Source organism: Strongylocentrotus purpuratus, unplaced genomic scaffold (assembly GCF_000002235.5).
Source record: "Strongylocentrotus purpuratus isolate Spur 01 unplaced genomic scaffold, Spur_5.0 spur5_contig_840, whole genome shotgun sequence".
In the NCBI taxonomy this organism is placed as follows: domain Eukaryota; kingdom Metazoa; phylum Echinodermata; class Echinoidea; order Camarodonta; family Strongylocentrotidae; genus Strongylocentrotus; species Strongylocentrotus purpuratus.
Genome location: NW_022145547.1, coordinates 1,505,073 through 1,521,455, shown reverse-complemented (window position 1 = coordinate 1,521,455; position 16,383 = coordinate 1,505,073). Strand labels below are relative to the sequence as shown.

The following is a 16,383-nucleotide window of genomic DNA, read 5'->3' as shown; positions in this document are numbered from 1 at the left end:
ACTGGTCACTGCATGACATCGGTCTATTAAAGGTCTGTGGATAAGCAGATAACAGTTTTATATTGACACCATACTTAGCCGTTAGGAGGAATAAAAACATGCAGAATGTGTGAGAAACCTATACCATCAGCAATAGACGTAGATAATTATACAATAAACAAAAATCAACACACATGCTCTTTACCATGGACCTACTCTTTAAGGTCCATGAGAACTCTCATCTCCCTGGTTCAATCTATAGTGACCCGTCTGTACAAAGTTGATAGACCGGTCATGGATATATTTCGAAGCAGATTAATTGGTTATAAGAGAGAGAGAGAGAGAGAGAGAGAGAGAGAGAGAGCTAGCTATAGTATCTCACATCAAACAATTAAGGAAATGACATAGCTTAACTCTACCAGACTTTTTTTCACAGTCGAATGTTGCAAACTCACGGTCCTTCCTATTTAAATGACGTGATTTTTTATAATTAAAAAACACACCAACAGACTCATCGATACCACTTTCATGGAAAAACAACACGACACTTAAGTTTTACTGTACTGCTGGTTTCTGTAGTCTGCCCACACTCTCAGAAGTAGCATACTTGCTTGGCTTGTCTCTCTTATTCGTATCATAATCAGTGCATTCTTATCTGAATAAACAATTACATTTATCTCTGATGACTTTGTTGGATAGAAGCCTATAATAAAGACATTCCGTTGATGTGGAACGATCTTATTGTCTAAGCCTCCAATCCGGTTCTAGATCTATTCACTATTTTTGCAGTTTGCCTGTGGCGTGGCGCTACGTATAGATAGATACCAGTTCATATTACGCCGTTCTGTGCATGACTGTGCGAGTGTGTGTTCGACGCTGTGTGTCTTATGCATGGAAAATACCACCACAACTCTATTCTGTGTGCATAGCTTTTTGTGTGTGCTTCGCTTTATCTTCCATCTATCTCCTGCAAGAGGCGTGGTATATTAAATAACCGGCGTTTATTCTGAACATCAACGCATTTCGTTTGGTAAGTCTTCACTTACTTTCCTTATCTTTCAACATCATACGCTAACCCAGAACATAAACCATATTTGAATATTATGTTTCTGATGTATAATTATAGTCGGTAGACAGGTTTATAGTTATTAAAACATCAGTTTGATTGACGAATTTCTGCAGAGGCATATGTACACGTGCTTTTTGCGTGCGAAACCATAGAGTTATATTCATCAATCTTGTTTTATATGTCGGAGGCGCCCTGCTTTTTTCCCGCGTGCTATATTGGTATTGGTATCTTAATGGATATTACATACCAGTTAACCTTCCTGTACTTAGATACGTGTGGTTTACATATATCACTTTTTCCTTCGCTTTCTGTTGGTATTGCTCCGTCTGCTCTTTACTATTACAAGAGATTTGTTTGATTTTGAAGAAGAAAGAAATGTATATTATACCTCATAATTACTTCCGACATCTCGAGCTATCTGACCCATTAAAAATGTGTTAATTTATAAATACTTTGCGTGCCCTATACTACAGTATAGCCCTGTTAAACTCACAAGAGTGCTTCATGTACTAGCTTAGAATTCTATACATGTCACTTCTAAAGAATTTTTTTTTTTTAACTGCATACAATGTATTTTTAAAAGAACCAACCTTGTATGGACTATTCAAGCGTATATGCTATAGCCTGATGCTCCACGGACTTCTCTGATTTTCTTTTTAAAAGGCCTTCAAGCACTGTTTCGTTGAAATGTCATTGCGTAAAATGCGACCTTTTTTCCGGTACCAAGGAAAGGGAAATAATGACCATTTAAAACAGGATCAACGATTCTGCAAATGATTGTAACATACATGCATCCTATATCTTTGTTTGTGTGTTAATTGTGTGCATGAACATATACCCTATCTTGTAGTAGGTCCATGGTTAAAGTATATCATCGCTGTAAAAAAACATTGGTGTGGTCATTGGGTCGTACGTTTATATATTTTTTTTTACAAATCATCAGCATCAGCATCAGCATCAGTATACGGAAGTGTGAGGTGATCCTGTTGAAACTTCCGGTCGTTTCATTGAGTGGTGCTTCGTTCGAAAAAGAACCTTAACTATTTTTGCTCGCATGGCGGGTGGACGCACAAATAAATTTTATGGAAGCATTTGGTGCTGAGAGGACCAGTGCTTGTCCAATCTAATCTTGAAAGAAGTGATTGAGGATGAGGAGATGACAGATGTAGGAAGACTATTCCAGGATTCTACTACTCTCTGACTGAAGCTGTTTCTTCTTAGGACTGTGTTGCTCCTTTGCTTATACAGCTTCTGGTGGTGTCCCCTTGTAGCTTCATGAGGAGCAGATGTGAAGAAGGCTGCAGGATCGGAGTTTACGAGTCCGTTCATCATTATTACTGATCAAACATTGCTCTTTCTCTCTCTCTCTCTCTCTCTCTGCGTGTATTCTCGCTTTGTCCCTCTCATCCGTCTGAATTTCTGCCTATATATTTCTATCTGTTAATCTATTGTCTTGCAGTAAATCTCCTCTCTATTTCTCATACTCTCTCCGTCCCTCTTTCTCTCTCTCTTTCTCTCTCTCTCTCTCTCTTTCTCTCTCTCTCTCTCTCTTCTCTCTCTCTCTCTCTCTCTCTCTCTAACTTGTTATCATGTTTTTTTTAATCTGTGTGTCGCTTTGTCCACTTTTTAAAACATTCCTTGCAATATTTATAATAATCTTTTATCACATCGATCCCATTATACTATATGGTTATTTTCGTATTATTAATAATAATACGAAAATTCTTGACATTGTCATACTCTAAAGCAGATGACGAATTTTAATTTTCACATGTAAGTTTTTAGACTTTTGAGGAGCCTGTCTAGATGGCATATTATTTGTCATTTGTTCTTTATTGTGTGACAATTTTTTCCATTTCATTTTTGATAGTTTTCAAGCTTTTACATTTCCGAAACATTATCCATTAGATCTGAGTTTGACTAATAAAATTGTAACTTAACCGCTTCTCACAAGGGACAGGAAAATAAATCTATGTAACGAATTCGAATTATATACAAGGCTACCGAGTCTGTATAGCGGCAAACAAATTCTGTGTGTACGTAAACTGCATGTAAATCAGAGATAAGGAAATTGCTTTTATCAAATCAAACCTTTTCCTGAGCAGAATAGAAATGTCCAAATGTCCAAATACAGAAAGTTTAAGGATATGTTATTTTCTCGGAATAGTTTACTTAATATGACATCTTGATCTTATTGTTTTTGTCACTAAAACACTTCGTAACACATCCTTACAACAATATTGTCGGAAATGGTCTTCAACCTTTTTAGAAAATTATAAGATCTGCTAAGGACAAGGTATATTTTTAGAAATGAGAACGTACAAACCTTAAATGATCTTCGAATTTTGTTTTCAGGCTCCAATAAAAAAAAAATACATATCTTTACCTTTCCCGCAAATGCTGGAAGAATGCTGAGACAGCAGTCGATCTTCCAGGTCTATGGTTTAATTATTCTCATTATAGATACACAATTAGTCGGGTAGGCAGAGGGGCAAGAGGTAGCATCTTAACTGCACATCTCCCAGGAGTAAATAAAGTAAAGTAAATAATACGAGTATTGAGAGACATAGCACTGTTCCCTTCCAGCATTATGTTCCTAATAAAATATCTGTCAAACCTGTGTAACAAAAATACTTTAAGATCGAGAACCACACTCTTTTCAGTTCACATCACTGTGACCATGCATTACAATAATATGCTAGATCGTTTGCATGGATGAGTCATTTCTATAGTTAGCACCATGCATGCACTCAATGCTTTACTACTGGACATTACACATGGTGAGGTCTTTCATCGCTCGCACCTCGAACAATAATCATGCATTCATTCGAGGTACTGTAATCGCGATGACTCAAAATAATCATATATAGGGCTCTCTAGTTTATAGTCACTGTCAGGCTCTACGCTACACAGGATCGAACCCAGTTGCATTACCAGTTATTCATACCAGCAGGGGAAAACCCCATGGATCAGAGATAGCCCCCCCCCCCCGAGGGGGGGGGGGGGGGGGAGGGGGGAGGCTAACTCCCAACATGACTGGCTACGCACCCGCGTCCAGAAAAAGCGTTGAATTCAGCTATACGACGTCGTCGATGTTTTCCTTCAAAAGGGGTGGGTTTTTTAAAAGTGTGTTTTCAAGCATTGATCGCACAAAATGAAAAAAGGCTACCTTTTCAGGGTCCATTTCAGAAAAGGTGCGATTCGCCATTAGGGTCCATTTCGGAAAATGTGCGATATATACGCCATTAGGGTCATTTCAGAAAAGGTGCGATTCGCCATTAAGGTCCATTTCGGAAAATGTGCGATACATACGCCATTAGGGTCATTTCAGAACAGGTGCGATACGTCATTAGGGTTCATTTCAGATAGGTGCAATACGCCATTAGGGTCCATTTCAGAGGTTGATGAACACGGGTGGGTAGCACTTGTGTACATGAGAGTGACCTCCCACCCTCGCGTAGGGGGCATAATGTACCTGTCCCCCGCAAAATATTCAGAATAGGGCACACATGGCTCATAACATAGGGTCGAAACTATAGTGCCGTATCTAGGAAATGAGGGGCAGAACCCTCCCAGGTCGTGAGATTGCCGAGGGAAATAAAGCACTTGTCCATGCCGCAAAATAGTCAGAATATTTTACTCGCACAAGCCATTGTACATGCATAACAGAGAGTCGAAACAAGTGGCGTATCCATAAATTAATATAAAAAGGGGCAGCATACCCTCCTATGACCATAATGACCGGAGATGACCGGCGCAAGACAGATTTTTTTTTTGGTGGAGATATCACTAGTCTGTGCTTGTAGACAAAGGACATCGAAAGAGCTCTCTATTCTCCATTCAATCCGTGTCAAGACTGTCATTGCACATAATCAATTCTATATTCTGTAGTAAGTGCTGTCCACGCATATACGTATTGATCCAATATATTACAGACGTTATGCAATGTTACAGACGTTATGCAATGTAAACTGCATACTAATTTGATGATATAAAATATGTGTCTACATCAGCAAACTGTGAATGTGAAATTATTCAAGTTATAGAACTAATGATAATTATACTGCTTTTGATTTGCAAAAACCTTAAAATAAAAAAGTCTCAGAAACATTACCCTTAGTTTGAAACTACCCTTTTAGACGTTGTAAAATTATTATCAAACAGCAACGATTCTGTAATCAAGAGTGGAAAATACTAGATCAAATACCTAGATCGAGGGTATAATACGGAAATGATGCAGTTTTAAAGAGAACGGGTAACACAGTCATTAATTTTCTTAGTGTATATAATATACATGTACAATGTCAGCGGGAAAACGCTTTTTTCTATGATTTAACGTTTCCAAATATGATCAGGATGATAAGAATTAGACTTTTCTATGAAACCAAACATGGTGTGGTACATGATTTGATTTGATTCGAAATATATAATGAAATTAATTTTATAAAAAAGCAGTTATCTCTATAACGATCGGAGTATCACTAATTTTGACCAACTTAAGAGGGCACACCCAAACACCACTCCCTCCTGCCCTGCTAATACATTAATGAAAATGTTTATATCATGTATTGCAAGAAATGATACCAGTGTCCCCGCCTGTAATGTTTAAAGGTGTCTTAAATGCTGTTGATAATCTTGCCGATTTTGCACAACAGATTGTTCATTATTTTGTTAGCCACTACATCGCCTTTGCGATCTCCAATTTTTTTCACAAAAGAAAAACACGGAAAACTACAAAAATCTACACAGTAGTCAAATATAAACTTAAATAACCCTATTTTTAATGTATGATTATAATCTGTCATTTTCAACAAGATACTGTGTTCCTTTAATGAGAATAACAAGGGCAAGGTTTTAGGACCTTCGGTCTATGTCAAGTTCAAAAAGTTGAAAACTTGGACCTCGGTCCGACTTTCTTTGTTAAATTTGGCTTCAGCGAGTTAAAAGCCATCTCTGGGTTTAGAGTTTTAATATGAGACGGGCCAAAGATTTACAAAAAGTTCCCAAATTAATAATTTTGATAAAGAAGTTGGTTAAAGATGCCGTACAGGGGTTCCAATTACTTGTAATAGCCTTGGTCATAACTGCCTCGAAACGGAACGGTGTGAACCAATTTAATCCCAAAACGTGTCTTACATGTTTAATGTGGTTCAAGTGATACATCTCAGTGACTCTCTCGTAATCAAACTTACAATCAGACGGGCAATTTACATCTCAGCGGAGGAAAAGAGATATCTACACCACAAACAGTGGTGTAGCTACAGTGCCCCCATCCCTAACCCCCTCTACAATCCAACGAGTGATGAAATATTAAAAAAACGGAAAGATAAAGGCGAAATTGGCAATACAGGGAGACGCATAAACCACCTCACGAACGCATCCCCCATAATCAGTACCCTTGAAAATTTGAGCTTTATTTTCAAAATAGGACCGTTGCCCCTGCCCCCCCCCCCCTCCCCCGTCGTTCTAGTGACCCCTCAATGGTTGTACTCACGCAGAAGACGGTTTAAGTGTTCACGTTAGTCAACGTAAGTGTACAAACCAGTGCCATCTAAGCAACTATAATTTGATAGTAATTCATATCGCAAATACCTGTACATGTATTTCCACGCACGTTAGGGATTAGCTAATTGACATTTCTTTTCAATACTGCGTCGGTACTCCTGGATGAAAAAAAAGAAAAACATATTTTTTAACAGTCAACACTTGAGAAAGATAGACACAGATCAGAGGGAGAGAGAGAAGTGGGAGGGGTTGGTAAAAGAAAGAAAACATGCAAAGGGCAGAAAAGAATGGATGTCTGAAAGAAATGAAATTGCAAAGAAAGAAAAACAATTGTAGTCATTTTAATCATGTATGTAATCAATTATTAATATTTACACAAATTATTTTTTCGTTGATATAACATCCTTCTCTTTAAAAACGACAACAGGGGTTTGGTTAATTGCTATTTTTTGTGTTTTTTCTGGATAGAGAACAACAAATCCGATACATTCATGAAATGAGTAAAAAAAAGTGATATGCACGATATCATGCGACTACACATAGAAGCAATAACTAATTAACATGATTGCAGCACTGGTATAACCTTGGTGTACATGATTATCATAATGATAATATCATTATATCTCTCTTTTCTCTTTCCACTATAGCATCTGGTAGCAGTCCAATCGCTTCAATGAAGATGACGTCACAATTGGTCACGCTAGTGCTAGCAGTATTCGTCTGCTCAGCAGCAGTCGTATACTCACAAAGTCCATGTAAGTGCATTTTTGCTGGAAAAATGAATTTATACAATTATTGTAGGCATAATATAGAGTATAACGAAATAAAACGAGGTTACCATGAACACCATAAAGATTTCATGTTATTGCAAATGTCACAATTTGATAATAGGATGAAAAAATAGAGAATTTAGAAGGAAATATTTGTCATATGTGCAAACAACTTGACTTAGAAAGAGAGAGGGGGTAGGGGGAGTTGGCCTACATGGTAAAATGTAATTTGTTACATTTTTCCTTGTTTAGGTTCGTTGCCAAGTCTATTTCTCTTAATTCCGCCTTATCATAGCGAGTGAAATCTTGCAGTTTCAGTTCCATCGCATGCTGATGTTGCACAAAAATTGCAACAGATATAAACATTTTATATTGCCATGTCTCTACACGTTTAGATAACTGCACTGTTAGCATATTTCAGAATCAGGAATTGGTGGGCGTACACGACAGATAATATCTAGATTTGGCCTTTGAATATGGAAAATGTATTTGTTTATGAAAAGGAAACCTGTTTACCCTTTCATCTACATTACAACGGCCATTGTGCTTCGCGTTATGGTTATGCACAAACAAAACGAAAATGAGGTCAAGCGTGATACCGCTATGAAGGGTATGGAGAAAAACAGTGATATTTTCTTTGAGGTAGCTTCAGACGAGCGATTAATCAAGGAACATGTCGTAATTTAACCTCATGTGCCCGGGCATGCCCTGTCACTGAACTTCATGACAGGTGAAATAAAATAACGTAACAAGTCTCCATGTCGAGATTGAGTGATTCCTTACCGTCATCATGGGAAAATAGTCTACAAAAATGATTGACATGCAGAAGTTTAACTTACTATTGTTGACTTTTTGCAAATTGATTCAAATATTTCTACTGTTCGCAAAACTCTATGGTGAATGTAACTATTTGTTTTGATGGAGACCAATATACATTTCTACGAATGCAATGCATGTTTCTGATGTTTAAGTAGTGAATCCACGCTTATAAAAGCTTAGTACATACAGAGGTCAAAGGTGAATGAGGTAGATTACCTTCATTTTCAGATGTTTGAATACACGTAGAACTCGACCAAATAAAATGTAGCTGATGTAGAAGGCCTGTATATCCAAGAAAAGGCATCTTTTTAATATCATCCAACGGTACCGATACACGATATTGTGTTTCAGTTTGTATGCTTCACATCACATTTTCACGAAAGAATAAATTGTAGAATTGACAGATTATTGCTTTTCATGTTGATACATTAAATGGTAAGGAATACCTTGGAATGGGGTTTATTTCTGACATAATGTCTGGCAAGGAAGAAAAATAAGCTCTTATTTTGTTCAGATTTTGTCTACTTTTTAGAATTGTGTCTAGAACAGTCCCTGAACCTTTCTTCTGTGCCCCTTCTCCCGAAATTAATTCCTGTCCCCGAAATTAATTCCCGTCCGTTTTAAGCTTTAGGAGCATTAATATAATTTGACCAAAAACCTAGATAGCAAAATTTCCCAATATCCATAACTTTGCCTTAATGTTTACCTTTGATTTAATGTGTAACTTCGATAATAATGTATCGTCCACATGTTTAGTAATCACTGTAATAATAGAACTGCCATTATTTCCTCCTTCAGCTTCACCTCCTTCAGCTTCACCTCCCACCGTCCTTGCCACGGAGCCCATAACAACCCCCCGCCCAGCGGTAGCAACAACCCCTCCCCCTGTCGATAATGGCACACCAGCCCCATCCGCTAATGGCACTGACGCACCGACCCCAGTCGTGACTGACGCACCGATGACTAGCGCTAAGGACGGCGATGACGATGGTATGAAAGGCGATGGCGATGGTCAAAAAGGACATGATGACGACGAGGAAGGCGGAGGTTTGTAATGAAACATAGATCTTTAGGAACTGTTACTAATATGTGAAAGTCTTAAATACAAGTTGTTGCCCATAAAGTTTGATTGTTTTCATTCTAACTCCTAGCCTTTTCGTGTAAGGATTGTGACGTTATGCATCTTGAGAGATAAAGTTTATATCTTGTCAGAACTTAATCGATCAAACTCCTCTCACTTTATTCTTGATAGAGACATTAATATATGCATAGCAGTAGCACTTTATTGATCAATCTCTATGACTCTATAAGACCAATCGGTGAAGTACTGTTAATTAATCAACTTTATCTGTCGAGGATAGACCATATCGTCACAATCACTTCATGTAAGAGGTTAAGCAAACATTATCCCCATTTTATGTGCGTGTACAGTTAAAGTCGTTTTTAAGCTGTCGTAGCTATACAGAGTTGAACTAATACGATAATGACTTGTGTGAAGTCGTGGTGTCATATAAGACTACAAGCTTTGACCGTTATAGCATGTTCTAATTTTTTTGTTAAAGCATAGCGTTTGTCCAACATTTTTATGATTTCAAATAGCTCCATAATATAGTCGCTATTGCATTTTTAAAATAAGTGTGTATTGTCAGCCAGATTGACTTGTAACCTTCCTGGGCTTAATACCAGCATTTTCTGTAATAAATATCCGATCATAAGGCTCTCGGTATATGATAGATCATTGTATATCTGCACAAACCAATTTTAAGTGCAAATAACCGTGCATTCAGTGTCCTATGTACTCTGTCTCAGTGTGCCCGTCTTTCTGCTTGTGACGGACTGACTTTATGTATGTACAGTGCAAATATTGATCTTTTCCTTTTTGTGTAATGTTTTTATATTTCTTGTCTTTCTGCTTCAGGTGGACTGAGGAGAGGTGATATAGCTCTAGCCATCCTTGCAACTATTCTTGTTGTGGCAGTAATATGCACCTTTATAGGACTGTGTTACTGGAAGTACAAGGGGTGAGTATTCGATGTAGGAATATCCAGTTAGGCTCACGTATACATGTTATGGCGCTTATTGAAGAGTCCGAACCCTCGAAATAATCCCGATATTAGGATGCATTTCAACTAGTTTTGCCACTTTCAAAGTGCTTTATTGGACCTTAATTTCTTTCAAAATTTATTTTGGAACCACTTGATATAGGTAATCACATTGTCATGCGCATATAACAATGCATAATGTTCGAAAAGTACCGTATTGATTAAAGATTGCGCACCTCAATAAAAGTGTAATTAAGAACATAAAATTCGGTATGAGTCAAAGTCTAAACTGTTTCTTAGGTAAGCCTACCTATATGCAATGTAAAACTAACAGTGTAGCGATAAGATTTATTTTCCGGAGGATTCATAATTCCAAAAGAGCAATATGTTCTTAGATCATCCTATTTCTTTTACAATTTATTTTTTGACATTACGAATCCTGCTCATTTCTGAAATCACATCCACTGTTCTATATTTGGAATTATAATTTACAATTTTTAAGATTTAAAAAACCTTAGGGAAAGTGAGCTGTTACCGTCTAAAACCATATTTCGGAATGAACATATTCATGAATATTTGTTCCCCACTAACAAAGTGACCCCATTACCATCAAGATGATTTATTAAAGTATCCTCCTTTTTCCTTTTCTCTACATTTTCACAGAAATTCATACGTCACAGTCACAGCAGATACAACCTACAGACAATAATTGTAATCCTGCCTGCAAGCATCTATACAATAACATTAATCAAACGGTATCATCTGTAGCAATAAGATCAATAATAATTATAGCAGACGGATAGACGTTAGGTCTATCTACTTTGTACAAAGTCGACGTCTTTCTGTTGTTCATTCAATACAGAGAACAAGAGAAGTTGCCTTGGTGACATGGGATATTCTCAAAGCTTTGAGGTGGGCAAGTTCTAGATGTTACCCCAATAAATATAAATATCTCGTTTAGTTTACCCGATGATTTTAATAGGTTGATGGCCTTATTCCTAGCGGGGGGCGTGGCCAAAGGGAGTGGCACCTTATTCGACATTCGTCGGTTCGCCATTTTCTAAGGCTGTTGGGAAATCTCAAAGAGATGTTGATGATTCCTTTGCTTGATTGCTCGTTGGTAAATTTCAGCTACCTCTTCGAAACCCTTCCCATTTAAAATAGTCTGGCGATGCCCCTAGTCAATATACACAAAATAATTAATAAAATACAGACTTCGGTATGTACTTTTGAATTTCATAATTCCTTCATATAGCCTGAGAAACACCTTTGATTTTCCCAGTTTTCGTAAAGATCGTGGAACATCCTTCTTTTGTTAGCGTTTGTTCCCGAATGAGTGCTTTTTCAGCTTCAGATATCAAATTTTAATGTAACTAAGCTGATAGTATGTAATACATATACAGTGTGTTCGAAAGGGCATTATGTATAATGTTGTCTGCTAGTTAGATAATAATTTATGGAACGCTCAAAACATTGTTTGGAACTTAAGGCTGCGAGTCATTAGTGATACATCTTAGTGTTATAAACATTACATTGCCAATACGATTTTAGAGTGGTTGTTTGTTGTTACTGTACATACAATTTTTAGTACTAAACTTACGTTTTTATTGTATGGCAGATGTCACGATATGACTATAAAAAAAATCCTTGTGATGTATTCCAAAGAGGCTCACTATACTTTTAGAAATTACATATTCTCAAAGGATTATCTTTCCATTGATACACGGTCACATTATAAGGGTGGTAGATTTTTATAGCCAGTTGTGTCAATTTGCACGTTCTGTACAAGAACAAAATACAAGAAGCAAATTATACATTACTCGTGTCTATGTTGGAATCATTGTATTGCTATGATGTATATAATATGGTGCTTTGATTTCAGGCATATATTGCACATTTCTCGTGTAATCATTGCTAAACACCATACGCCATGTCCCAGAAATTGATTTGTTTGTGCCTATAGAATCAATGCCTTCTTGCTTTACATTCTCGGCATCACCGACATGGATCTGGTACCAAAATATATTATTGAATGCAAAGTACGATTTAAGACCAATGAGATTGCAGGGATAAAACATCATACGTGAACGCATGATTCTGATTGGTTGATGTTATGTATACGTTACGACTAGACTATGAAGCGTGAAGTACATTCAGCCAATTCGGTGATATCAGGTCAGAGAAGTGCCATTCACTTTCACTGGTACAATGAAAGTGTGTGGCCAATTGCCACATTTTGCAGCGACGTCAGAATTTTGTAAATAGTTTTGTACGGGAGAGAGAGAAAATGTGTTACGACATAATCATTAAAAGCTTTGTATAAACGCAGGCCAGTGAACTTCTTTCTCTCTCCCGAACTGAGAGCACATTCAAATTTTCTGTTGCTTGTATCATTATGAATGTTAGAATGAAAGTATGCTTATAAAGCTAGTTGCTTAATAAAATATGTTTTTGATATATTCACATTGGGTATTGTGGAAATGTAGAATTGGTAGATTATTGCTAGTTTGAGACGTATAGCACAGAGGAAAAACGGGGGCATTTGCCCCATCTTGAACGAAAAAAATAACACCCAGTTTATATGAGAAAACGTTTCCTATCCTCGACGCTACGCCACTGTTGGTCGTCATCAATTTCCTGAAAACGGATCATTCTTTTCAAATATATAGCTTCAATTAAACTTTCAATTTAGAAACGTCATCTTCACCTTTTTGTCAGGTAAAATCACGAACAAAAATATTAAGTATGTGTAATATTTAAAGGCTATATATGCATTGGAGTCAGAGTTTGAATATGTTATTGAGTTTGAATTTAAAATATAAACATTTATGCTCTCAGGTCTTCTAGCTAATATCTTTTACTTACTTTTTCCTGATGAAATAAAAGTTTTAATACTCCTGTACTTATTCATTATATTATGAGAATCATGACTGATGGATAAACGATGTAAATAATAGTTTTAATAGCTTATTATATGCTAATTGATGTTTATGCATTTTAGACTTCTTAATTCACAATTATATGTGTATATTCTGACTGTTCACACTTTGGTTAAGTAAATTAGTCTTTGAATATAGTGATTCATGTATAATTAAATAATTTTTCGCCTTTTGAAATCGCGTGCAGTTCATAATTTATGTAACACTTCACAGAGATGTTTATGTCGACGAATCTCCACGATATACTTTCCATTGTACATTGTTACGTCATAACTACATCCTATTTGGAGAGGAAATATACAACTGGCATAAATCTTTGTTAAGTGTCTCGTTACAATTATGTCATACACCTGTTACGAATAATTGTATTTCAATAGTCATAATGCGAATTGCATACATTAGTTGTTGCTAGGTAGGACAAACAAAATGGCTTGCCCTACCTAACAACATGGACTATATGCAATTTGAATACCGACTATTGAAATAGAATTATTTGTAACTGGTGAATGAAATTATTCGTATCAAAGCACCTCATAAAGACGTTTGTATCAAATTTGGTTACAGTACGAAAATGGCCTATTGAAATTGAATACAGCGGCCAAGTGCGATCGATGTTTTCAATTTTCACTGGATGAAAGGCGAGAGAGTTTCGTTTGTTTTCAATTAGTGTTCAGCCGTAACGTTTGCTGTCAATGGCTCAACAAAATCCTACATTAAACCAGCAATAGCTTCGGATAATTTATGTAAATGTTTTTGCTTTGACAAACGAATATTCGAATTTCTCAAAAATACGCCTTGATGGAATGATTTGGGTTCGTCATGGCAAAGTGAAAAAACAAAACATTATCTAGATCAAAGAACGTAAACGTGTGTGACTGATCAGTTTTAGGTTGTAGGTGAAAATTGTAGAGGTATTGATGAATTAGAATGTCGCATTTGGTTTTTAAATTTCAAATAAAATGTTTACATTTTGCCTACCTGGTCCATTGAAAGTATGCGTTGAGTCACAATTTATTGATTCTACGTTTGGTCGATTCCAGCGGAACGGACGTGACATTCAGACATTGGGTGTGAGCGTGTGTGTAGGTGTGAGGCAGGGAGAAAGTACAGATTTACGCATGCATGCACATCCTAATCCATAGATATTTACGATCAGGAAGAGCGTAGCGAGCGGAGCGTAAATTGGCACAGGGTCCATTTTTGTAGCAGGCCAGGGGCGTGGAGCGTCATTCAAAGTCGGGGGGGGGGGGCAGGGTACCAACAAAAAAGGGCACTTTATGGGAAAAAGGGGCACCTACAATATACATTGGTATATACCCCTACATTGTGATTACATTATAAGGGATGATTTTGATGTTAGTTTCTCTCTTTAAATGGTCCATACATTTACTTTGCAGGTCGGTGTGATGGTCTGATTGAGATTTTGTGAGGTCGCAGTGCAAAAAAAACAACAACTACATCTTATAAAGACGAAAAACAATCCTGATTGTGTTTTAAGCACAACCTTACCATGAAAGACTGAAAAGATCTTTAATAAGAATCACAATTATATCAACTTTAAATGCGAACGAGCGCAGCAAGCCAGCTTTGGGTAAAATTAAGGAAAAAGTTGCTCTAAATCGCTTGAAATAGTGATGTAAGCACATTTTGTGGGGAAATGAAAAGGGGGCACATTTTCAAAGGGAAAAGAAGGAAAAAAAGGGGGAAATACCGGAGGTGAAAAGGGGGCACTCCTCGCACTTAATAAAGGGCACTCACCAGAGACGAAACAAGACAATTATGAAAACACAAAAGGGGCACTTATTACAGAGGAAAATGCCACTAATTAGAAAGGATAAGGGTCACCTCTCAAATTTGAAAAGAATGACTTATAAGAATAAAAAGAGGGCATACAAAGAAAAAGAATCACATGTCAAAATATAAAGAAAACCTCTTAGATTCAAAAGAGGCGACTATGTTTCTTTGTCCGATAAAAAGTCACAGTTCGTAGGGGAAAACAAAATTTGCTGGCCGACCGTAATAATACATCTCACCGACTTCAAACTTCTGCATTGATATAGAGGACCGAGCAAGAATACCGACACAGCAACATAATTATCTATACGTATCTTTCTTGCCTCCTCGGCGTGGTGACTCCACCCAACATCCCCTCTCTCTCTTACTCTCACCCCTCTTCTCTCAGGCTCTTACCCCCTCTCTCTCCTCTCCTCTATTCCATCCCCTTTTCTTTTGTTTCCCTTTTCTCGTCTTTTTTTCTTTTTCTTTCTTTTCATTTCTTTCCTCTCATTTCTCTTTCTCTTTTTTCTTTCTTTCTTCTTTTCTCTTACCTTTCTTTCCTTTCTTTTCCTTTTCTTTCCCTTTCCCTTTCATTTTCCCCTCCACCTTTTCTCATTTTCCCGACGCAATTTCACTGACAATATCCTGACAGGTGGGGTGGGCGTGAGGGTGTCGCACCCTTCACACCCCACCTCTAGCGACGCCCCTGGTAAGTTATCCCAATATTCTGTATAAGGAAATGCAACTCCTCATGCTCTCGCACCCTTCTGCTATCGTTGTTTATAATTCTCTTTTTCCTTTTTTTTCTTCTTCCTTTCTCCTTTAACTCTCTTAAATTCTCTCTTTCCCCCCTTTTTCCATCTCTTTTTTTTTGTTCTTCTTGTCCTTTTTTTTGGGGGGGGGGTGGGGGGGGGGGGAGCTACACGCCTGGCAAGAGGCTCCCCATATTATGCACACTGCAAAATTGCACACCCCCGCCCCTTTCCCGGTAAAAAACACCTTTTTATAATATCACCCCCCTTTCTTTCTTTTCCCTTCTCATTATTCTCATTTTCCCCCTTTTCTCTCCTCCGTCTTTCTCCCTTTCCCTCCTCTTCCCTCCCTTTCTTTTCCTCCTCCTTTTTCTCCTCTCCCCTTTTTTTTCTTCCCTCTTTTCTTCTTCTTTTTCTCTTCCCTTTTCTTTCTTTTCCCCCTCCTTAGTCTCCTTTTCTCCCTTTTTGCCCCCTGAATCCACCACGGGAAAAAATAAGGCTTTTACGGAACTGATTTTATGAATCCACAAACTGCCAAAGCTTTTTGACGCTTTTTTGCTGAATTAAGCTTGAGGCCCCTGAGCCCCGCCGTAGCACAAGCCCTGAATGGAGTGCTGCTGTCAAGGCCCAATGTAATTCACCACAACTGTAAAACCAATTTTTTTTTTTCATTATCTAATGTATTGTTAAAAATTGCACAATACTAGAATAAAAGTATCATTAAAACATCAA

General features: G+C 37.3%; 1 protein-coding gene across 2 annotated transcripts; it reads left to right on the top strand.

Moving 5' to 3' along the window:
• Positions 1–743: 743 nt before the first annotated feature.
• On the top strand, positions 744–12,353 carry LOC115918735 (ubiquitin receptor RAD23c-like). Of its 2 annotated transcripts, none has more exons than XM_030988724.1 (5): positions 744–1,009; positions 7,201–7,308; positions 8,941–9,189; positions 10,061–10,163; positions 10,848–12,353. In XM_030988724.1, the coding sequence occupies exons 2-5, from the start codon at positions 7,227–7,229 to the stop codon at positions 10,891–10,893; spliced, it is 480 nt and encodes a 159-aa protein (XP_030844584.1). In that variant the 5' UTR covers positions 744–1,009; positions 7,201–7,226; the 3' UTR covers positions 10,894–12,353. The 2 variants fall into 2 exon arrangements, with proteins under 2 accessions (XP_030844584.1, XP_030844573.1); XM_030988713.1 differs by having other exon boundaries at positions 757–1,009; positions 7,201–7,302.
• Positions 12,354–16,383: the final 4,030 nt, after the last annotated feature.